This window comes from Cydia fagiglandana, chromosome 10 (genome assembly GCF_963556715.1).
Source record: "Cydia fagiglandana chromosome 10, ilCydFagi1.1, whole genome shotgun sequence".
Lineage (NCBI taxonomy): Eukaryota > Metazoa > Arthropoda > Insecta > Lepidoptera > Tortricidae > Cydia > Cydia fagiglandana.
The window spans coordinates 11,121,866-11,146,205 of NC_085941.1; the positions used below are offsets into that span (position 1 = coordinate 11,121,866).

Below are 24,340 nucleotides of genomic sequence, written 5' to 3' on the forward strand. Positions count from 1 at the left end.
CTCTGGGTAGCGGCATGGCCGTACAGACCGTCCGGCATTCCTTCAGAGGCCGTGGGTGTCCAGACTGTCTACTTCTCTTTCGCAGGGACAGCAGTGGGAGACAACTATGTATTTCGTTACCTGGCAGAGACTGATAACCAGTCTAAGAGAATTATTATTTGTGATGATCATTTTGAGTTCTGGAAGTAGCTTAGTTAAGGAGCCAGTTGATTCATAATTTCTTACCAAAATCGCTGTAGAGTTAGACCAAGAAAATACTGCAGCGAGTTTGATAGCCCACGCAGTGCAAGCGTTAGTTTAAACGTCAAACTTCTATGAAATTATGTATGACGTATAAATAACACTTGCAATGCGTGAGCTATCAAAATCGCTGCAGACTTTTCTTGGTCTTGTTGGTTTGGTTGGACTTGTCTGTCAACATGTCTTTGCCCGGGCAAACCGAACACAATGCGTTGACTGCGAATTTTAAACTTTCCTCGCGGTGACGTATTTTTCAAACCTGTAAAACTCGCAACAAGAAAAGAAATTGTACATACAAATATCTGCTGCGAGGGCAGATTAACTCATCAGATGGCGCTGATAAGCTGTTACAATTTTTTTGAGATGTTTAAAATGTTGAACATATTATATTATTGAGGATTGAGATACTAAAACTAATCAAGTATTTAAAGTAAATTTATTTTCTAAACTTAACTATAATGCATACTTCGTAAAAAAACTAATATAAAATATTAAATTGTTACAACAAAATCAGTCAGTGTATAAAAAAAGAACAACGTTGTTGTTTTATATACTATTATATTTATATGTATATAATATGATATCTGGGTGACCGAGCTTTGCTCTGAAAACGTATAACTAAAAACTCAAAAATGCGCATTTTCCCAGAGATAAGACCTAACTAGATCGATTTATCGCCCCCGAAAACCCCCATATAGCAAATTTCATCGAAATCGTTAGAGGCGTTTCTAAGATTCCCGAAATGTAGATATAAATAATAAACAAGAATTGTGAAGGTATTAGACGGGTTTCTTAATAGGCGCTGAAATTACTTATACATAATTAACTAATTGCGTAAAAAAAGGAAACTATAACTAACTGAAATGCAAGGTTTTTAAGTTGAATAATACAAAATCTTAACGTACGCTGTAATTGATTCTCTCATCACATGAAACTATATACTTATTAATTACAAGAAAAAAAAACACATACATTATATACACACATAAGTATTATCGCACAGCAATGTCTTCGTCTGCGGTAACTGTATAGTACCTACAAGGCACTAATTTCAACATTATAGATCCATTGGTACATTTTAACTCAAACATTACACAGCCGAAGGTCAGCCAAAACATGTCCACATTTCTAGAGTTTTTGTACCTCCTAGCTGTACTCAGTTTATTATTAACCCTTAACTGTACTTTTTTTTTATAAACCTATTTCTTCGTCTCGTGAAACTTCAGGAATTCAGCTCCAGCCGCGAAAACGTCGTCGGCAAATGGTTTTGGTGTTTGTAAAGCTGCAAAGTGCCCTCCGAAATCCAGGGTTGTGGACCGCACTAAGTTCGGGAATTTGTCCCGGAGAACCCAATCGGGTTGGTACACTACTTCATAAAGGAACTTTATGGCAGCTGTTGGTACTCTTGTGGGTATTCTGAAAGAAAAAAAATCAAATTTAATATTTAACTGGTAGAAACATCTGCCAACGATGCTATTAAGCTTAGAATAACTTTAAAAGTGGAAAACCCCAAGGCAGTAATTTTTCCGCTTAAAAAAATCAACTCAGTCATTAGTGTATTAGCCATTTTCTGAAAGGAATCACTACACCTTATAAAACAAAGTCCTCCGCCGCGTCTGTGGAAGTTTGTCTGTTTATGGAAGTTCGCGATAAACTCAAAAACTATTAACGGATTTTCACGCGGTTTTCATCTATCAATAGAAAGATTCTTGAAGAAGGTTTAGATGTTTAATTTGTTAAGGTTTTGTGTAACCCTGAAGCCGGGGCGGGGTCGCTACATATAAGAACACGTGGGTATGTGTGTTCATTTTGTACTGGAAACGGGGCGCCCGACACCGAGAAACACTCTCGGCTCAGCTTTGTACAAAACATTACTTAATTTACTTACCCATGCAATGCATAGACTTCGGGCGCATTCGTAGAATAACCTTCCGCGTACAACCTCATAGAGGTCACAATGCAGTTGTTCACCCATTGTATGGTCACTGTATCCAGTACGTCGTCCAGTTCCAAGTTTTCCAAACCTCCATGGGCTGTGTGTAATTGATCCCTGTTGCTGCATATAGCCATTTTTTCCATAATGTAAGCGGCCAGGCCTGATGGCGAGTCTGTTAAGCCGACTCCTGAAACAATATTTGCATTTCAGTAAGTTTATAAAAACTCCTCTCTAATCTATAATGACCTCTCAAATTGAATGTATTGACCGAGCGTTAGCGAAAGTCTCCGTTTCGCCTTGGCCAAAATGCTTTTGTATGTACATTCAGCTAGGGTTCTCCTCTAAAGGTCGCATTTCTCAACTGATTCTCGTGAAATTTTGTGAGCAAGTTCGGTGATTTAGTAAATCTTTTTTCAGATTTTTTTCATAATGGCTGAGCCATACATTTATTCAGTATTAAGCTATGTTCACTAGCTAGGTCTACAGCTAACAAAGTCACACTAGAGTAGGGTTTCTGCTCGAGAATTCTCGAGGCGAGAAATCTCGAGAAATTTGTCCTAAGTCGAGACGGGAAAAAAATACTCAATGCCTCGAGAACTCGAGAAATAAAAAAGAAAACACGCGTATAGCACATGATGTGTCTATAATGTATTATCTTTAGGTAGTTAAATAAAAATGAACAATGATTTTTTTTACATTTTAGGTACTTACTTAAAACATTTATTAGGTAGTTATCCAACCAAATAACAAACTACCAGTGATATATAGCTTTATTTTTACGTTTAGTAAGTACGAGTACCTATTAATAATACGTCAGTAGTAAAACTTTTGTAAGTTTTGTCACATCGAGTTAAATTTATTGATAAAACTCAATGCCTAATAAAATATCTTATTGTGGTTTGTTTACATTTTGTACAATACCTTAAGAAATACAGTATAGCAGCGGTCGGCAACCTTTTAACAGCCAAGTGCCACATAGTAGTTAACGAAGTTGACGCGGGCCGCACTTTGGTAATATGTGTGACTAGCATACATTGTCGTTTGACAATATTCCATACAGAATAGCCACGGGCACGGGGGCTCGCTGGCCGCAAGTGAGAGGTTCGCGGGCCGCCTGATGCCGACCGCTGCACTATAGCATTAAGTAACATCGCCAGTGTGCACCACCTGCACCTATGGTTTTTTTTGTTGTTGTGTTTTTGAGTATTAAGTGCAATTTATGGTGACTAAAAATTTACCATATGTTTGGTTATTGATTTCACCTACGATTCCTATGAGTCTGATTTGTAAAAAAGCAAAAAAATTAAAATAACATGGTGTTTTTTGGAACTTTCAAAATTTCTCGAGGTACTCGAGAAACTCGAGAAATCTTGGTCGAGAATTCCCGTGCCTCGAGAAATTAAAAAGGTCGAGAAACCAGAAACCCTACACTAGAGATAGCGCTATTCGGCTTAGGATGGCAGAAGAACGTTACATATTCGAATATGCGGCAGTTCGTGACGCCTACTTGTTTAAATCGACCGCGTGGTTCTTTCAAAGTTCAATTACAAATCACAATTGGAGAATCCATGGGAAAATCTATAAGAATTCAGTTAGTTTAGGTACCTCTTTGTATCTACTATATTCTTGGAGTTTCTTCGTTGTATCCCCTAGATTGTAGTGTTCTTGCCGGTTTGTTACTTACCAACTGTATCAGGTTTAGTCGATTGTATGTGGAAGTAGCCACTCTCTCGTACAAGGTATCGGAACAGATTCTTCAACGGGTATATACGATGCGAATGGTTGCCAAGCAGGCTGGGTGCAAGCGAGCCTAGTAGAAGCTTCACACTGCTTATAGGCATCGACGATAGCGGCATGTTTGTATGGAGTCTAGAATAAATAGGAAATTTGTTTTTATTGTGTTTACAAAGGAAGTTCGACTTTATTGGCAAGGAATAGGAATGATTCCTCGTTGCGTCTATATTGTCAACTGGCTACCGGTTGAAACCACGTGGTTTTAACTGATAACAATTTAGATTCACAATGCTTGCTCGATTATTATTATCAAATAATGTGCAAGTAATCAAAGGTCATTCACATTTGTAAGTATAGCGGTAAGAGATTATGATCGTATCGGGTATTAAAAGTAGGTAGTTTGAATATTACTTTCTTTAAAAGTAACACACTTTTGTAAAATTCCACTGCGTGTTATTGTGCTAGAATTATGTAAGTCAGTCGGACAAGTGGGCCTGAGGGCAATAGCACCTACCCACGATGCTAGGTATAGTTTGCCCCCTATGCGCAGGATTTTTCTTTTCTTATTTTTCGCTCACTTTGGCGCGGTGCCGGAAGACCCTAAGGGTCTCCCCAAATATATCGACGCGCATTCGGCAAAAGCCGACAGGAAAAAGCTTTATGTCCGCGCAATAAGAGCGAAAAAGTCGTCGTTCGGCTCGGCTCGCATCGGCCGGCGCCGGCCGACGCGTCGTCGGCTTCTTCGCTCTTATTGCGTGGACATAAAGCTTTTTCCTATCGGCTTTTGCCGAATGCGCGTCGATATATTTGGGGAGACCCTAAGGCAATAAGTTATTCTAACTAATATGTTGCACCGGCTCAATGCAAGGCTGTCACAATGGCTCAGCTAGTTCAGCTACAAAGGCATATTCTTCTAAATAATAGCTGTTTTCTTGAAGACTGGATTGACCGTCCTGTGGCGCCCTCATTAAGGGAATTGTGTTTTCTAATGAACCAATTTATGTTTAAATCAGTATATTACTAAACACAATTCCCCTAATGAGGTCGCCTCGGGCGCCTATGGACGGTCGACCCTGTCTTAACGTACCTTCAGCAGTTGAATTACAGGAAAAAAACCCTTTTTTTTCCATAAAACAGATTTGAAAAATCATACTTGTACAACCATAATATAAATATGTTGCCGCGGTACGAAACCACATGGCTAATCATTTATGTTGCTAAAAAAGCGGCAGAATTGTAAATTGTTGGTTTGAATGACGTATGGTAATTAGAAATTCTTGAATTATAACGTCGGGTGACAAGCAAAAGTCACTAAGTACTATCAAAAAATTAAAGTAACAATGCACTTTATTACACTTGTAACACGGTTTATTGTCCAATAATTTCAATGGTGTTACTTAGTGACTTTTGCTTGTCACCCGACGATAAGTTATAACTTGTTCTTACCCTAATACGTCATCGGGGTAAATGGTAGCCATATGGGTGGCGACCTGGGAGCCCCAATCGCCCGCTTGGATGTAGAATTTGTTGATTCCCAGCCGCTTCATCAGATTCTTCATTATTATGCCTATGTGTACTGGATTCAGACCCGGCTTGCTCGTACCCTGAAATGCAGTTTTAAAATTTTTATAGAAAAAATATTAAAAATTTGTATGTTATTAGTATAAAAATTGTTAGTATTTGACTTAAATAAGTGACTGAAAACGAAATTTTAAAATATGATTATTCATCAATAATTCTCAAAAATTATAAGCAAAAGGTATTTAACCATTTAACCGCCAGCAATTTTTGATCGAGCGTGCTCGTGTCGCCACCGACAGTAACTGTACAGTCACCTGCAATAATATGTCACTCTTCGAAGGCCGCAGAAATATGAGACACGCTTTTATCGCTCTACAAATAAGATCGTGTCAGATATTTTTGCGGCCTTCAAAGAGTAAGATATTATTGCAGGTGACTGTACCACGCAGAGTAAGGTTGGCATAGTTACGGGAGTTATAAACGTGCTGTAAAAACCATATCAGATCTTTGTCTTATTTATCAGACTGTGGCGAAATGAGCTGGATATGTAATGTCTTATATATCAGACTCTGGCGGTTAAAGGGTTAAGGAAAAAAAAACCGGCTTTAGTTTACACCTAATTTCGTGTACGAGTAAAACCAGAGACACATTTATTTAAATTTCTGTTATTGTAGGTATAACGTGGGTTTTATTTACAAAGACAGTATAATCCGTATGAGTAATCACTAAATAATTATATCTATCAATGGACACAGTATTTATGATACCTATTACGTATAGTTTAGGGTGTCTTTTTCAACTTTACTGTGACCAGACGCGACCAACCCATAAATTGCGTATCGTTTTAGATATCGTTTTTTTCTTCTAAGTACCAAGGCAAGTTGTGCACTATATTACCTGTGTATAGCTGTAGGACCTTAGAGAATATAACCAACGGAGACGACATGTCTAAAATTTTCGGTACAAAATAGTCTGCCGTTTTTTGCGGGGGAGGGGCACATCAAATGTATAGGTACGTCAGGTCAGATAAACGTCAGTCCATACATAAGGTTGACATGTGGTTGACCATTGGCCGCCTATTTTCGACAGAGGGGAACGCCTGTTAATGGCGGCTCCATTGTTAATTACTCTGAGTGTAGGACTGACAAACGAAGAATAAACTAATACGGGTTGTAAACACATTATGTTATACCGACCTCTGAAAATCCAAATCCCGGTAAATCAGCAGCAATTACTTCGAACACAAAATCATATCCATCTCTAGGAGTCGTTAAAATCGGGATAACTTTATCAAACTCCTTCGAGGAGCTGGGCCATCCATGCAGCATGAGCAATGGTAATACTTTCACGTTCTTCACTGTAGGCTTCACTCGTATAAAATGGATATCTAGACCCTGAACCTTGGTCTTGTAATGTGGGAAACGGTTCAGCAGTTCCGCTCGCTTTTTAAAATCGTACTTCTCTGCCCAGTACGATAATAACTTCTCTAAATATGCTGTATTCATGCCATACTCAGAATTGATGCCATCGAGGGGAGGTGTTAGAGGGCGTCTGTTTTTTATCCTCTGCTTTAGGTCAGCGATCATCTAAAAAGAATAATAAGATGTTATGTTTTGATGACTGTGTAACTGCGTGTATAATGTATATGTGCTTATTTATTAAGTTGTTAAGAGTTCATGGCCATCATACTACACAACAATAGTAAGCAATTTAAAATGTTACGATCATTTATGTAATTTTATAATTGAGTATGTTTTGTCTTTTTTAGGGTTCCGTACCTAAAGGGTAATAACGAGACCCTATTACTAACCAGTGTATTAATGTCACCAGACTGTATCTCATGAACCGTGATAGCTAAGCAGTTGAAATTTTCACAGATGATGTATTTCTGTTGCCACCAACAAATACTAAAAACATAGCTCCCATAAAATAAACGTGATTTTTTCGCCGTTTTTTGCGTAATGGCATGGAACCCTTCGTGCGCGACTCCGACTCGTACTTGGCCAGTTTTTTTGTTTTTATTTTCAATTTGGGTATTTAATAATATGAATATAAGACAAACAATAAAAAAACTTATAAACACATTATAAAAAACCTAACCTAGAGTGCCGCCAGCAGCGGGGCAAGGCCCAAGCTGCCGGCGGTCACAGGGCCGCAGAGAGGAGAACCGGCGGACTATCCGCGCCGTGTCCAAGATCACCGCCTTCAGCATCTGACTCTTGATCCAACCACCTAGCATCTCAAGATGTTGGTCGAGACTTCGCTATAAGAGCGTTCGCTGAAACGACTATCGGGACAATGATGTCGAATCAACATCCCACATGGCGGTTATCTCGTGAGCCAAGTCTAGGTACTTACCAGATACAGGTTTATTGTTATGATATGACTTGTATGTTTAAAAATAAACTATCGACGAACATCTATTCTGTTGATTATTATTCTGAGTAATAATTAACAAAGGAAACTTCAATCGGGTACAGTGGGTGGGTACTGTTTTGTGATTAGCTTGTTTACACTCGGCGGTCTAGACTAGCCGCAAAAACTTATATCAAAACGTAAGGTAAACGTACTAGTCCTCGACATGGTAATGCCCAATAGATGACACCTTGCTGTCACCTCTATTGAAATGACTTAAGTTTCAAGATGACATGTACTGGGACTGCGTCGAGCACCAGTACGTTTACCTTATTAATGGCTTGTAATGGACATGGATGACACATGGCGGACACGCCATAGTACGATAATTGTTTCACTGTTTACGAGTATGTGCGCAAGGCATGTCTATATGCGCATGAATTGGTGTGTGTGAGGTGGTTTAAGAAAAAGTTGTTATTCGAAATTAGCAAGAACCCGTACATGGCACGCTTAGAGCATTTATGGCACCTTACTAATCGAACTCAAATTCTATCAATCTGCCGCCGCGGGGTGAAGTAATTTAATTCGGGACGGGGTGGGTCGTGTCCATTCTGTAAGAAATACTATTACATGCTTTATCTGTGTTGACGTAGCTGGGCTATAACCGTGAAAATCGAATATCTCAAATTACTGGCATCTTTCTCCGTCACTATAATTACTTATGCCGTCATTGGAGTAAAAGAGACAGAACCCCACAATTTTCGAATTTCGGTTTTCGCGGAAGGCCCCTAAGGTGGTCATTTATTCCTAGGTAGCTCGTGGTTTTAGGACTTTTTATTGGGCCTATTTATTGGGCGACGTAATCGCGTAACTAACCTACAAAAATATACCGTTCAATTTCCTCCCTTTCCTTTTAAATATCAGTGAAATCCTTTATATGTACCTATAATAGGTTTTCTTTGAAACGTGCATTTTACCGTGTCGTTAAACTCAATTTTGAACGGCCGAATGCTGGTATCCTCTTCTCTTGGCTGTGGTTCTTTTCCCCACCACAGGTTCGGGTCCAGTTGAGGCATTTCAGGTATTCTGTGCAGAGAGTAAGCCAAGAAGACCGCGTAGCCTATGGCCACGGCCGCTACTAACCATGATATGTATTTCAACATCTGAAATTGTGACAAAAATGATTTGTATAATTCATATAGGTACATAAATGTTAGCACCATTCTGACGGCGCGATTCGGGAAATGAAACTCCTTTTGCCGTGGAACGTCACATATCTTTACTATTTCATATCTAGTGAATCTCTAATTCATTTCCCGAATCGCGCTGTGAGTTCCGACTATTCTTATTAATCTGTGGACAAATCGTAAAATCACATATTTGATTGGGTTTTAGGTTCATTTTAGACTATAATAAATATACTCTTTTAAGGCCTGTGCACACCGGCTTGCGTGTGCGTGACGTGCACGTGCGCGTGCGTTAAAATATTGGAGCCGCATACGCACACGTTACGCAAGCGGTGTGCCGTCTCTCATAAGGATCTGTATACTACAACGCCGCACCCGCCACACGCAGCCGGTATGCACAGGCTTTTAAAGTAGGTATCATAAGACGCAGAACATTATTTACGGAGATTTACGATTAATTATTAATTTGTAACGCTTCTAGTGACGTAACCTCATTGAACTCGTAACTAACATATCAAGTCCATCTGATTTGCTTTTTAAATAATGGTACCTACTTATTAGTTTGACATTGACATTTGTATATCATAAATAAATTATACAGTATGTTTTCTTTCTTCGGAAATATGTACATAAAACACGTTAGAAAATAAGTTTTTTTTTTACTTATCGTCTTATTTAACATATTTCACATATTCCTGTAAAGTGACTCTACGTTCACTTTACGATTTTATCCTTTGTTTGGCTCCTCTCAGCTCTGAACATTTGTGCCAATCTCAACCAAAAGGGTACTTAATTTCGGTTGTCGATAAGGCGCTATTTCCATATATCTTCTATTTGAAATCAACATTATCCACAACCGACAATGGTACCTTTTGGTTCAAACGTCACATTTATACATATTTCACGTACCTAATATTTATTATTGTAGATTGCGTAACATTAAGAATGGAATGGCCTTTTATCCGGTTTGATAATGTGCCGATTTATAACAGTAGTAGGTATTACCTACTCTTTGTTGCCAATAAAGGCAACTATTATTTGTTTGTGTTAATTCTCACGATATAAATAAATACCTACGGTGCTACGTCTTCTCACGACCAAAAAAACCTGTGCACCAAATTCATCAAAATTAGTAAATTATCTTTTATCTACAATGCCGTATTGATGCTAGCTTGTGTTGAATATATTATAATAAATATCTACTAAATTTTATGTAAACATACGTATATTTAATTTTAATAAGAAATATATTTTGTTGTTGATATCTTGTTGTTTGATCAAATTAACATAGAGGCTCAATAATTTAAACAGGTTTAAGTACCTGCCAGAACATTGACTACCTAATTACAAAATATGACTAGCCAGAATCGAACTTAACAATAATTAAAGCTGAATGAACCTTATAAATGTATGTAATACGGTTCAAAACCACGGGAATTAACAATGTTTATTAGACACACACTTTTTATTTTTAACACTTTTTCTTATGTTTTTGCGAACTTTCAGAATCATTTTATCTACTAAAATAAACAGAGGATAGGAAGCTAAATGTAATAGATTTTTAGTTTTGTCCCGTTTACGCCCGTTCAACGCTAAGTGATGGCTAATTAGTAATTCTTAAAAATCTGTAAACAATGTATGTACTTACTACGTGTATTTAACTCATAACTTAATTCTGCTGCTAACTAAAAGTGTTACAATAGGCTAAAAAAACTAGACTCAACTTTACAATACGGGACAATTTAAAATTACAAATATTCACAACCTACCTTATACACAAAGAAAATAAACACTATTCACCGGTCTTCATAAATGTGCATAATAATTTAATATGTGGTCTCTTCCGCGAGCGTACTCGGCACGTGCTCGCGCGCACCCGGCACTTGCCAAAATCGCGCTCGAGTTCGTTGGAACAGTTTATTTAGCCTCGACCTTACGTTGTCGTGGTAATCACTGATACCTTCAGAATGAACGATACGCGCCGCATCTATTACCTTACGACACTAACTTGTTTATCTAGTTCCATACACCTATCTAGAGAGGGATAGATACTATGCCACTGATATCATTGATGTCAACGATCTCACGATATATTTTTTTCTGATTGCCATAGAAATGCTTACGTTGTAAAGGAGTATCAGTACTTGTGTTACACTGTGCGTGTCATTTTACGTAACATGTATTGTACGCCTTAGTAACGGGACATTCTGAATAATAAATAGCTGAGCAGCTAGCGGTTTTTGTTCTCTGTAAGAGATACATATATTTTTGAAAGAAAACAAGTTATTTATGTGTGTTTAGTTTTTTGTAAGTATATCTGTTTTTAGTCTTATACTTTTAATTTACCATAATTATTTTATACAAAATTTACAAAACAATATCCCTCTAGATATTTTTTGCAAGTAACTAGGTGAACACAGCAAAAGAGTAAACGGACACTTTCACTACATTTTTCGTTAGAAAGAACTTAAAATTATTTACATGGCTCCTTTACATTTCCTCCTTTTCAATTATATTTTTTTATAAAAAAAAAATCAAACCTCTGCCAGTTTAATATTTTTCCATTCTGGATATTATTAAGAACACATTATTACTAGTAGCAATTTACATTTTCAGTTTTATTTTCTATAAGATCCGTGGGTAGTAAATATAGGTACTTATTCATAAGTGTTGACTGTGTAATAAGAATATATCTACATAATGATACCTAAGTATATCTCGAATTTGTAGTTACACTTTTATTAAATCGATTGATCGATAATCCGATATCTTCAGCATTGTAATACTTGTAATGGGGTTAAATATTGGCAATTACTCACTTCAGAAGATTGGATTGAATTTGGGTCAAACGGTCTGGCCGTGAAAACTGGCCCTCCGAGTGCCTCCGATGAGCAATGACAATATAATACGAGTATGAACCAAACATGAATGTCTCGAGATTTTGCCGCAAATGGACTTACGCTTTCCTTTTTAACCAACATGCTGAAATAACATGAAACATGACATGAACACTCGGAGTAATTAACAATGGAGCCGCCATTAACAGGCGTTCCCCTCTGTCGAAAATAGGCGGCCAATGGTCAACCACATGTCAACCATATGTATGGACTGACGTTTATCTGACATGACGTATAGTTAAAATTTTTCGAACTGATCTTGTTCACTTACCTGTACTAACAATGGCATTGTTCTATTACAATCCTATTATCTGCTTTTGTTCTCGTAGGCGCCAACCAATTTACTTACAAAATAAGTTCGAAGTACATTGCATGTATATTGAATTTTAAACCTTATTTCTTGTTGAATGGGGTTAAAATGGTCTAAAAAGATAATATCATATTCAATCTTTTGGAAAGTCACATGCACCTTAGCCACGACAGGGACGTATTCTGGTGTTAAATAAAATATGTAGAAAGATAAAAATGTATAATTATTAATAATAATTTATTATACATATTAGTTAACAAAAATAATCACATTTAATCAAAATCAACAAGGTCTTATACAAATATATATCAATATTCAATCTGCGAAATGTTTTACATGCTACTAGAGGCAAAAAAAGTTACATAAGTGTATATATAAAAAAATAATCCCATGTGTCCAAAATCAACAGATTCTTATACAAAAATATGCCTATAATCTTAACACACACAATTTGATAACAGGCCAGGTAATTATTTTTTATTGGTGTCTCGCTCGCTCTTTTATTAGGTATAGGTCAGAAAAAATTACCACTAAATAACATTCCGACATAAACAGATAAACCACGTGCTTATCAATTGCAACAATGCGAGTACGACCCTGGCGGCACATCTGTTATCTCTAAATGCAAAACGTATGAAGTGTTATTCTTACCTTCAAAGCAATTTTATCCTTATGATAAGACTATAGAGCCGATAATATAATGAAATTTTATGGTATCTCATAGCTGTTTTTCTACTGAGTGCATTATTTTTGAGTGTCGATGGTTGTTAAATGCAAAAAAGTTAGGTTAGCCATTATTTAATTAGTGTATTTTGTAGTCTATTGTTTAAAGAAATAGAGTCGTTAATCTATACTAACATTTCAAGGCGGTTATAATCCGCTTTTACTACGAGGTGATTATCCTAATTTGTGGTTTACGATCCACCAGATAATAGGATTGTAATAGAACAATGCCATTGTTAGTACAGGTAAGTGAACAAGATCAGTTCAAAAAATTTTAACTATACCTATACATTTGATGTGCCCCTCCCCCGCAAAAAACGGCAGACTATTTTGTACCGAAAATTTTAGACATGGCGTCTCCATTGGTTATATCCTCCAAGCATGAACATAATGTACCTATCTGTCACTACGGTGACAGCGACAATTGTCGACATAACTGTTACTGACGTCAGAGGCCTCTATAGACTACGGTGGTTACCGATGGTAAGCGGACGGACCATCGGACGGGCGGTGGGCTTGTTTGCCACCACAATTCGTTTTAGTTGCTAGAAATTGTGGTCCATCCGCTGGTTGAAAGTATTAAATGCAATTTCTTTTATTCGTATTGCGTTTGTAAAATGGCTACCGACGCAAAGAGAAAGTATGCATTGAGAAAGTGCACTCTTGACTCTAAAATATAGGTCACCATTACAACCCGGTGACCGTTAACTTACAGTTTTACGTGCTTTTGTTATGTTTGTGTATCACTTATATGAGATGATACATTCAACATGACATGTCTATCTGTTAAAATGTCAGAAGGTATTATACATATTTGAGATTTGGTCACGTAATAAGCGCGACTCATAGGTAAGTTGTACGTGGTGAGGCCGGTCCTATGTTGTAAATTCTTTATAATCACTAAGAATGTAGTGTTATTGTTGCTACGAGTTAACCTCTCTTCTCTGTTCTTTGCTTTTCTCTATCCTATTCTCTTCTCTGTTCTTTGCTATCCTTATTCTGTAAATTTCCTTTCCCTTTCGTCCTTGGTGGTGACGGACGTGGCCCTTTCGGCCACGACACCAATCTCTTCACACAAAAAGCAGTCGCTGGTCACTGTGTCGACCAAACTGTGGTAGAATGTATAGAAAAATACCGAAATGTATAGAATAGAAGAAGAATAGAATGTATAGAAATAATATATAGAAGGTGAGCGATCTTCAAATGTCTTTTAATTGAAAAACGCTTTTTAAAAATCAGTAACTATTACTTATGAAAGCAGAAGAATATAAATGATCGTATTATATTCATAATTGTTACATATTTGCGGTAACTCATTTTTAAAATGTGTTATAATTATCACGTCGAAAGACACATCAATTAAAAGACACATCAAGATTGTTTACCTTATTTCTAATGCTAAAAAAACGAACTATAGGTAGGTAGTTAAGTTACAGATTTAAAAAAAATGTACGTAAGTTAAATACTTAATCGAATCAGAACCTATAAGGTAAATGTACGCTTCACCGAATGCTTAAGCCCTAAACTTACGTTTAATTTTTTTATTAGTTCTGATATTTTCTTACGAATATGTTCAATACTAAAATAGAAACATAGATAAATTTGTCCTCATTTAAACATACCTATAAATTACTGAAATGATTGGAAGTGTATTAAAAACATTTTTAAAGTCATTTCTTCCAATTTCCTTGTTTGTACCGTTTACCGAACTAAGAAATGTGATTTGCACATTATACCGAATAGGGAGCCCGCATTACCGAACTAGGAAATAATTGTATGAAAATATGGTGTTGAATGGTGCTCAAACTTCAGTAGTTCACTATTAAATCCCTACTATGCTTCGTTTTTTAGCATTATAAAGATGGTAAGCGATCTTGACGTGTCTTTTTTATTGAAAAATAAGTCAGTAAGTAAGGTACGCAACAATTATAAAACATGTACGCATGTGTTTAAAAAAATTTGGCGGTTTCATAAATTTTGGCTCGTCCATTTTCTATGGAAGGGTAAATTTTTTTTCACGATTTCGGAGTTGGTCCCATAGTAAAAGTTGCTCAGTATAATCCCAAAACCTCCCTGGGAATGGGAATGTAGTTAATTTTTAGCCACCCTGTATGGGAACCCCGGAATTTCATAACAAAAGATAAAAGTTTAAAAAATCACAATCGCCCACGACGAGAGGAATCTAAAAAAAATTTTTGGACATCTAGGTTCGGACCACCCTGTATAAAATATTATTGCTTCATTATTTTTATTATCCTATTCAGTTTTTTTGTCCACATTCCAAGACTATTATCAGGCGTCCAATAAGTATGTCTAAAGTTTGAAAAGCGCTGGCATTGAAATAATGGTCACAAAAAATAACATATAAATATCGACCTAGCCGTTATCGTAATAAGGATTATATTCTCATGAACGTCGAATAGAAACATGGCCAACGCAAACATGAGTTCGGTAGCAGAGACCATGGGTACCATTTACCGAACGGCCGTTCGGTGAACGAAACATGGAAAATATGTGGAACCTATTTCGCGAACGGATTTTGAAAATAGTATTTAAATCGTAATCAATGTGGTATAACTACAAATCTATCATTAAATTTAATACTTGAATCCATTACAAAACCGTACATGTGTAAAGTTCTTGCTAATACTGACGTAAAATATCTAAAATTATTGTTTGATAATAGTCTTGCCAAAAACCTTATTTTGATGCCAAAAAGTCGTAAAACATGAACATTTCAAACGCAGTTTTATAATAATATATATAGGTTATTGTTGTTCGGCAATTGCTCATAAAATTACAAATACATTAAGTTATTTGTGAAATTAGGTAGTTAATCTAAATAGTTCGTAATCAACCATTAAAAAAATTATTTCATAAACATACGCTTTCCCTGATTCCGGACGCTGTTCGATAATACCTTCCAATCAAATTGTCGGTGTACTCATCACCAAACTCACATTAAGCTTAATTTCTGATAATATGACTGCACTAAATTAATTAAATTGACTAAAATACACAAACTAATTAAGTAGTCACACTGAAAAACCATACTTTGAAACACAGAAATAAATTTAAAAGGTTTTATGACCTTAAGAAATATACGCAACTTCTTACCGATTTCTTTAAGGTTGCCCATACAAAGTGGCAATCGGCAGCAACGATCCGTTTCGATCAGTTGCCACGTCCCAACTGCGGGACAAATTGGCCGACTCTGAGGCATAGTGGAAGAGATAGGTATTTAACTCGTGGAAAAAAAATACGCAAGTAAATATCAGCTGTAAATAATCGACTTACAGCCTAAAATAGAAGAAATTCGGTAATACGGACGGATATTGAGCGTTCGGTGGAGCGTACTTTTACCTTAGTAGTTATAATAAGACTTAGTCAGCGTGAGTCTACTGAAAGAATATAAATAATTAAATAATAATCACTCGTGAAATAAACTTAAAAGTCTCGCAAAAGGAATGAATTTGCTGAATTGCTGGTCCTACACGTGTAAGCAAGTGACCCATGGTATCGTTTTCTAAGGGCTTTAGATTTGTCCTTCGAATTCTTTTAGTAGTGTCTAGCCTTACTAAACCTACTTATTCAATAAAATAAGTGTCATAGATTTGTTATGAACAGTAAACTTATAAGTTTTTTTGTTAAAACTTCATTTTCGATATAAAATTTTATCGCCTACTATGTTTTTTCTAATAATCATTGAGATGACAGTAATAAATCCAAAATCAATCACAGAGTTTCTTTTTATGGCCACCGGTCTTCACTATTACATCATCTCGACGCTATCATAATATTTCATTGTCACAATGTCTTTTATAATTTATAAGTACATATATTAAGTATATAAATATGCAAAATTTCAGCTCAAACGGATACCAAGTGGTCGAAAAATGGTTTGAATGAGTTAAGTGTGGAATAGGGACAAATGTAGCTAGTTTTATTGGGAGGTCATTATATTTACCACTAATAGGTACGCGAGTAGCAAATGTACCTAAGAACTCTCAGTAAACACTAGAACAGGCCCCAATGTGAAGGCCAGCCACACTTTGTTCCTATGCCACTGTCACACTTACCCGTATTAACCTTACCTTCTTGCCTATACCTACTATATTATCATACAAACAATTGCAAGTAAAATTAACGCTTGTAAATTTTATCAACATCAGAATATATCCGTATCAAAAATTATTATATCCTCTTATCAACAAAATTAATTTAGGTATTAATTGGAAATATCCCTCCTTTTATTTAGCAAAATGTTATCAGATAGTGAAAGTGAAATGTCCCCGATAAATCGTTATCTTACCTCATCTTTTACCGCGTGTATTTATGCCCTTGACGTTACATTGCAGTTACTGCTACCAAAATCACAAGATATGTTGTGTCTGCTATACGAGTAACTTGACCTGGAGGGCGATTGGAACTTTATATTCCGGGCATGAATATGTTTTTTCCGCTTTCATATCCATAAGTAACAGTTTCATAAACAGGAGTCCTTCCGCGAAAATCGTAATAATGTATATGTGAGAGAGAGGTCTATCACTCGAATATGGAAGAGCGGTAGCGAGGCAGATAATGAAATTTCGATTTTCGTTTTTTGCGGTAGGCCCCCAGATTATACTTAAAGCTCTAATCCGCCTCCTATACAGTGAGCTGCGAAATTGCATGGATAAATTATGAATGAATTCATTGATAAAATCGCCTTGCACTTTTAGGACTGATGGTATACAATACATCCTTAATGACTTATGTAGGTTCAGTATGTACCGTACCTGAGCATTTCTCAAAAAGTTTGTACATTTCGATTACCTCTTAGATTTCTATAAAAATTGGTATGCTGGTAAAGTACATGAAGCTGAACAACTTTCACCATATTTCCCGAAAAGTCCCAGAAAGTTTCTAACTTTTTTGTTACCAAATGTGTCAGGAAATCTGGTAACAAAAAAGGAATGTTTCATACAAACTTCCTGGGACATTTTGGGAATATAGTGGAAGTTGTTCAGCTTCATGTACTTTACCAGCATACATTTTTATAGAAATCTAAGACGTGATCGAAATGTACAAACTATTTGAGAAATGCTCACCTATTAATTCATCACAGAGAACCTCTAAGTTTTAAGCGTTCTAAATAACTGGTAATGGGTGCTCATTCTGAACGACAGAACAGAGCACGAGTGAGGCACATATACCTAAACCATTTTTTTATGTAGAGGCCACGTTACTCTGGTTGACCCAAGGCTGACCCGCGCTAGACGGAGTTTCTTAAAACTGTATCACATGCAAATTGATTTTATTGATATTTATGTTGCTTCTGGGTTTAATAAGTTCCATGCGTATAATTTAGTAAGAATTTGTGACGCATTTTTTCTGTTGCTCGCTACACGTGTTAGATTATTGATAAAACCCGTTCTGAGAATTGGCAAATATTTACCTTACTTTATAGTTACAATATGCAGTGTGTTCAAAATATGGTGTTGATTCCAAGTACCTATGTATTCCATTTGACGGCATCCTAGCCTAGTCGGTAGTGAATCCTGTTAAGAGCGTTTGTGTGAGTTTATTTGTTCCTGAGTCATGGGTGTTTTTAAGTCTATAATTAATACATATATATTGCAACACAAGCCTATTTTTGACAATCCTCGGATTTCATGCGTAATTTTCACTATTAATGCTAGTAATAGAAGTAAGATCTTAAAATACGCGATTTTTAAGATCGCGAACTTACTCGGCGCGACGTCGGTGACACACGTTGAACCTTGCTCATTTAGCTTCACGCGTCTCACCTGCGTCGACCGTCGCTATGTCGTCAACGGAGGATATTTTGTATGTACCTTATAATATAACTAATTCAAATGTTCTTTGCAGCTCCGACCAACGTTCCTGATAGGCATACAGTTCCCCCTACACGAGGCGCTCAGCGGGAACCTTTCCGACGAGAGCTACGAGCAAGTAACTCAGCGGTACAGCGAAAATGGTGTCGTCGAGAGAGAACCTCCAGGCGGCGCGCAGAATGTCATGCAGTGCTACGTGCGCTCCCAAGTTGTATCCGACAAGGTATTTTTGAAGTGAAAACTTGTTTAGCGGCGCTGTTAATCTCACGAGAGCGTAATACGTAAGACGCTTAGTAAGACGGACACGTGACCTGATTGAAAAACTATTACAATGTCATTTGAGTTTTCACTTCTGCCGGCCCTCCCGGAGTGCAACCCGTTGTTTTTTTTTATGGTATGGCTACAAAACTGGTCGCTTACTACAAAAATATTTGTGGAAATATCGATAATAATTAAGGACTATAATTTAATATCTAGGGAAAAGCAAGTCTAGGGAATCTCCAGTGTACAGGAAGTACACTTCTTTGGACAGTCATAGATAATATGTTTTATGATGGACACACGCCGATTAGTTTCTCCAGGCACACTTAAACATGTAGTCCTCGCAGTGTCCATGTTCTGTTCTAAGCCGGTTGAACAGGCACCAAATCCGGATGGACACTTGTCGGCAAATCCACCTATGTGGCATCTCTAAGTGTAAGGCCTGAGTGGACGCTCGAGTTGAGCGTGCAGCGAGGCGGGGGGTGCGTCAACAAATGCAAACGTATAGGAGCGGCCTTAGTGCACGCTGCTCAAATCACTTGTGAGCCCGACGCCACGCTGCACGCCCCGTCGAACGCTCCGCGCTCCGAGCGTCCACTCAGGCCTTACACTAAGATGTAACATAGGACAGCGAGAATAACAGAGTATGAGCGACAACATGTCGTCAGATGACAACCAAAACTCACTAATTACTACCACAAGTTCAGAGCCATGAGTGAACCTGAACAGTAACCTACTCGTATTTACTATTTAGTACCAAAACAAAGTTGATTTCTGAATTGTAGGTGTACCTAATTTGATAATGAACTCTTAGTTCAGAGTTTAGCTCGGGCGGCTCGGCGCGGCGCTGGGTTAATTGTCTAAGCGCCACTTGCACCATTACACTAACCCGGGGTTAACCGATTAAGCCTGGAGTTACCATGGTTACCAGTACAATTTGACACTGGGTTAACGGTTCAACCGGTTAGCCCCGGGTTAGTGGGATGGTGCAAGTCGCGCTAAGTCGATCAATTTGTTTTGCTTGTTTTGCCAATTTAAATATGTATTCGATATCTGTTATACCCTGTGTATAATTTCAGAGCGTGGCGGACTGTGTGGAGGCGATCATCGGCACTTATCTGCTGCACGGCGGCGTACTCGGCGCCGTCAAAGTTCTCGAGTGGCTGCGTGTCCTACCTCCCCAGGTAAGTTTTAGGCTGGTTTTAGTGTCACGCGGACCGTCCGTGCGGATCGCTCCGCACCGGACCAATATAATTCAAGTTCAGGGAGCGTTACAAAGGTGACGGGTCCGCGCGGACAGCTTTCTCATAGGCTGGTTTTAGTGTCACGCGGACCGTCCGTGCGGATCGCTCGGCACCGGACCAATATGTGTTAAGTTCAGGGAACGTTACAGAGTAAAGCTGACGGGTCCGCGCGGACAGCTTTCACATACAATTTGGCGGTGCGGAGCTATCCGCACGGACGGTCCGCGTGACACTAAAACCAGCCGTAAAGTCACCGCACGGGATTGTTATGCCATTTAGGGTTCTTGCTAAATTGGATATTCCATAGCGTAAGTATTAAACAACCAATTCAGCTAGGACCTTATATCGCGGAGTGTGATGGTACAGACAAGTTCATAAATAACAAGCCAATGTTCCAAATAACGGATTGTGTCAAGGGAGCAAAATTACATAAGTATTTATGACGAGGGCATACATTGAACCCCGAACGAAGCGAAGGATTCTAAAATAGGATCCCGAGCGTAGTGGTGAAAGATGTTTTAAATTAAATTATAATCTCTCTCTCTCTTCAATCGGTCCCTCATTGCTGAGGATCGTGACTCCGTTTGATTCCGTCAACTAGTTGTCTCCATCCGTCCCGTTCTGTAGCTTGGTGGAGTGCGTCGCTGACAGGTATTTTTAGTTCCTTCGCTATTTGGTCCGACCATCGTTTGGGACTTCTACCCCTAGGCCTTTTTCCCTCTATTTTACCGGTCACGATAAGGCGTTCCAAATTGCTGGTATCCCTGCGTGCAACATGGCCAAAGTACCGCAATATTCGTTGCAAGCAGGTTGTGGATAGACGTTGAGTCTTTTCTATTTTTAATTGTTTTAGAATAGATATGTTGGTGCGGCGGGCCGTCCATGGTATTCTTAGCATACGTCGGAAGCACCACATCTCAAAGCGTCGATTCTCTGTCTATCAGCGGCTTTGAATGTCCACGTCTCTGTACTGTATAGAGCAATGGAGAAGAAAAGGGTGCGGACCAGGTGTATTTTAGTCCGGTGGCTAATATTACGGTCTCTCCAAATTTTGCTCAGTTAGGTCATTGCAGATTTTGCCATGCCAATCCGTCTACGTATCTCAGGTACGCTACTTCCTTTGTTGGTAATCAGTGAGCCAAGGTATTGGAACTTGGTTACGGTTTCGTAGTCACGTAGGAGATTGGTGTATTGGATAGCTGTGAAACGGTCAATGATCATGAGCTCAAATTATAAAACTTAATAATTAAGATGTATAGTTGGTATGTTCAACTGTAATATAGCCTCCTCAGCCCCTGACGCCGTTATAAAGGATTTAATCCAAATCGAATTTTCAATTAAAATGAAATACAAGAAGGTTCCAATTTCAAAACTGCAATAATGACAAGGGGGGACTCAGGAGGATAGAGTATGTGCGGAAAGAGAAGAGTCGTGGGATTTGAGGGCGCGCCAGTGCTATTTTATGGTTTTTGCTATGCTGACAACACTGGTCACGTGATTATAGTACGACACTAAAGGTCATGATACTTGTATCCCTTTTGTTTCGGTTTCTTACCACGGCTTACTAAACGGAGCCTGGTGGTGGTGTCGGCTCGTCAAATCAATCCTCTGATTTAGCGCAGGCACTAGTTTTCTTTTTAAAACACACTCTTGTTTTTATGTCTCAGATACTAAAAAGTGACAGTGCGATTGACAAAACTGCTAAAACTAGTTATAATACAGTAAAATTATACATTTTGCGTTTGCGTCAAATCCGGTAGTTCTGATTTTTTGCAGGCTTGTTTATGATGTTGGCCCAATGAATAATCCAAGTTTGTGACCTCGAGCGCCGAATGCAACTTTGTCAAAAATCGAATAAACCGCAATTTTTTTTAGATTTGGGCGATTATAACCCTAAAGTACTAGTTTTTGATAGTAACTTCCTTAGGGCGCTTTTAAAGTAGACTAAATTTGCTACAATAAGACACTGGAATTGTCTCTGTACATCTAATATTTTCCGAGATAAAGCCTTTCAAAATTTTATAATTTTACATCAGTTCTTAGCTATAATATAAGTGTTAGGTAGGTAATTTATATGGAATTCATCACCGGCACGTTCTACAAAATATTTATTTTCCATAAAAAAATGTATGAGTGCCTATTCTGAAAAAATATTAAAAAATATAAAAATTTAAATATAAAATTTTGAAAGGCTTTATCTCGGAAAATATTAGATGTACAGAGACAATTCTAGTTTCTTATTGTAGCAAATTTAGTTTACTTTAAAAACGCCCTAGGAAGTTACTACCAAAAACTAGTACTTTAGGGTTATAATCGCCCAAATCTAAAAAAATGCGGTTTATTCGATTTTTGACAAAGTTGCGTTCGGCGCTCGAAGTCACAAACTTGGATTATTCATTGGGCCAACATCATAAACAAGTCTGCAAAAAATCAGAACTACCGGATTTGACGCAAAAGAGCCAGGTTACAAAATTCGACAAATTTACTGGATTATTAAGAATCTGCCCAATACAACTGTAATTTTAGTACCAAACAAGATAGTCTCATTTTATGTACTACCTAATCTGTGCAGTCCAACAGTTATTTTAATACAAAACCGGGTAGAAATTGGGCATTAGAACTGTAATTTTACTATCTGGGATATATTTCACCCATTGTAAACTTGACTTGTAATGTATGTGTACATTATTAATAATAAATATGAATATGAATAAAAATAGTGCATAAGTAGGTAGGCCTTATTGGGATATCTCCGGTTCTCTCATCTCACGATATTTTACTTCGCCGAAAAGTCTGCTAAATATGAAATACTTATAATTTCGTAACTAACAGAACCTAGTAAACGAACTTACAAATAAAGAAATATTTTTATGAAAAAGGTTTATTCTTTGTAATCGACGTCTGAATTAAAATATTCAATGTCACTTATGTTTGCGCTAGCTTCAGAACAACCAGGGACTGATGTGAGGAACTGGATGTGCTTGAATCCGGCACGTAGATTACGAATTCTTGCATAAGGTTTACTCGGGTAATTCCGAATGTCGAAAACTGTCGGATAATTCCGAAATGAGACTTTTATTATGATGGAAATAAGGGTGATTTTCATCTGAATTTCTTTCATGTTTTAGGCGTGTTGTATCAAAGATACTGCAATTAGTTTCCACATATTTAACAAATTAAAACTATGCTTTTTTCTCCAGTCATGGACACCAAAGCTCCAGTAATGGGCCCCCAGTAATGGACGTGGATCCAGTAATGGGCCCCCTATAATGGACATTGCTCTATCAGTATAAAATATTGAAATGGGGAATAAGTTACGGCAAAAAAAAACAATTTTTGGTATAAGCTTTTATCGCTGAATGTATTTTTCTTTCCACAGCCAATTATTATTGTATTAGATCCATCGAGACATTCTAATATACCCAAACACAATTACTTAGGGTTTATTGCGATAAAGTTCCCATGGCCACCTCCTGTCTCCATCATCAGATCAGGTCCATGTTATCATAATATTGCATTATCATCCGATTTGCATACTTAATTACATACTTACACAAAATTTTAACTGAATCGGAAATCAAAAAGTGGCTCAAATTCAGCTACCAAGATTGGACCCACACTAACTAACAGGGCAAGTTAAATAAAAGTTTGGAAAAACGATATTAATTTATCCGAAGTCCGAGAATACCTCCTGGTTGACATATTTCGTAACTACATTTTACTTCTGTATTGTTTAAACATGAAATTATGGCATGGCAAACATCATTCTGTCAAATGTCCCATCATAGGAGGGACGCAGTTTTACAGCTCCTATAATGGGATTGGGCCAAATACCACAATTTTTTACATCTGTGGAGTCACAACATAGTGTGTTGTATACCTTATCTCATGGTAAATGCAATTAACAAAACACATTCAAGTTTTCATCAAGTATTAATTAATTAAAATTTAATAAATTAACTCACCTCTCTTAGCGAAGTTGTTAAGAATTCGTAGTGGTATTTTTTTTCAGTGACACGACAACTTTTGGGTTGACGCCAATTTCTTAAAAAACAACCAAATTTAATGAAACTTCAAACTGAAACAGCTCTAGGA

The 24,340-nt window shown here is 37.4% G+C and overlaps 2 protein-coding genes across 2 annotated transcripts in view; one reads left to right on the forward strand and one right to left on the reverse strand.

Annotated features, from left to right (window-relative positions):
• Positions 1-24,340, forward strand: part of LOC134668151 (endoribonuclease Dicer) — a 70,593-nt gene that overhangs the window by 40,548 nt on the left and 5,705 nt on the right. Inside the window, exons 27-28 of the mRNA XM_063525669.1 lie at positions 18,775-18,963; positions 20,081-20,185. Of these exons, the coding sequence (XP_063381739.1) occupies positions 18,775-18,963; positions 20,081-20,185 (294 nt within the window). The remainder of the gene's footprint in view (positions 1-18,774; positions 18,964-20,080; positions 20,186-24,340) is intronic.
• On the reverse strand, positions 842-10,945 carry LOC134668097 (juvenile hormone epoxide hydrolase-like). Its single transcript, XM_063525581.1, has 7 exons — positions 10,743-10,945; positions 8,764-8,949; positions 6,628-7,017; positions 5,357-5,514; positions 3,861-4,045; positions 2,129-2,363; positions 842-1,656 (listed from the first exon to the last, which is right to left on the reverse strand). The coding sequence occupies exons 2-7, from the start codon at positions 8,947-8,949 to the stop codon at positions 1,440-1,442; spliced, it is 1,371 nt and encodes a 456-aa protein (XP_063381651.1). The 5' UTR covers positions 10,743-10,945; the 3' UTR covers positions 842-1,439.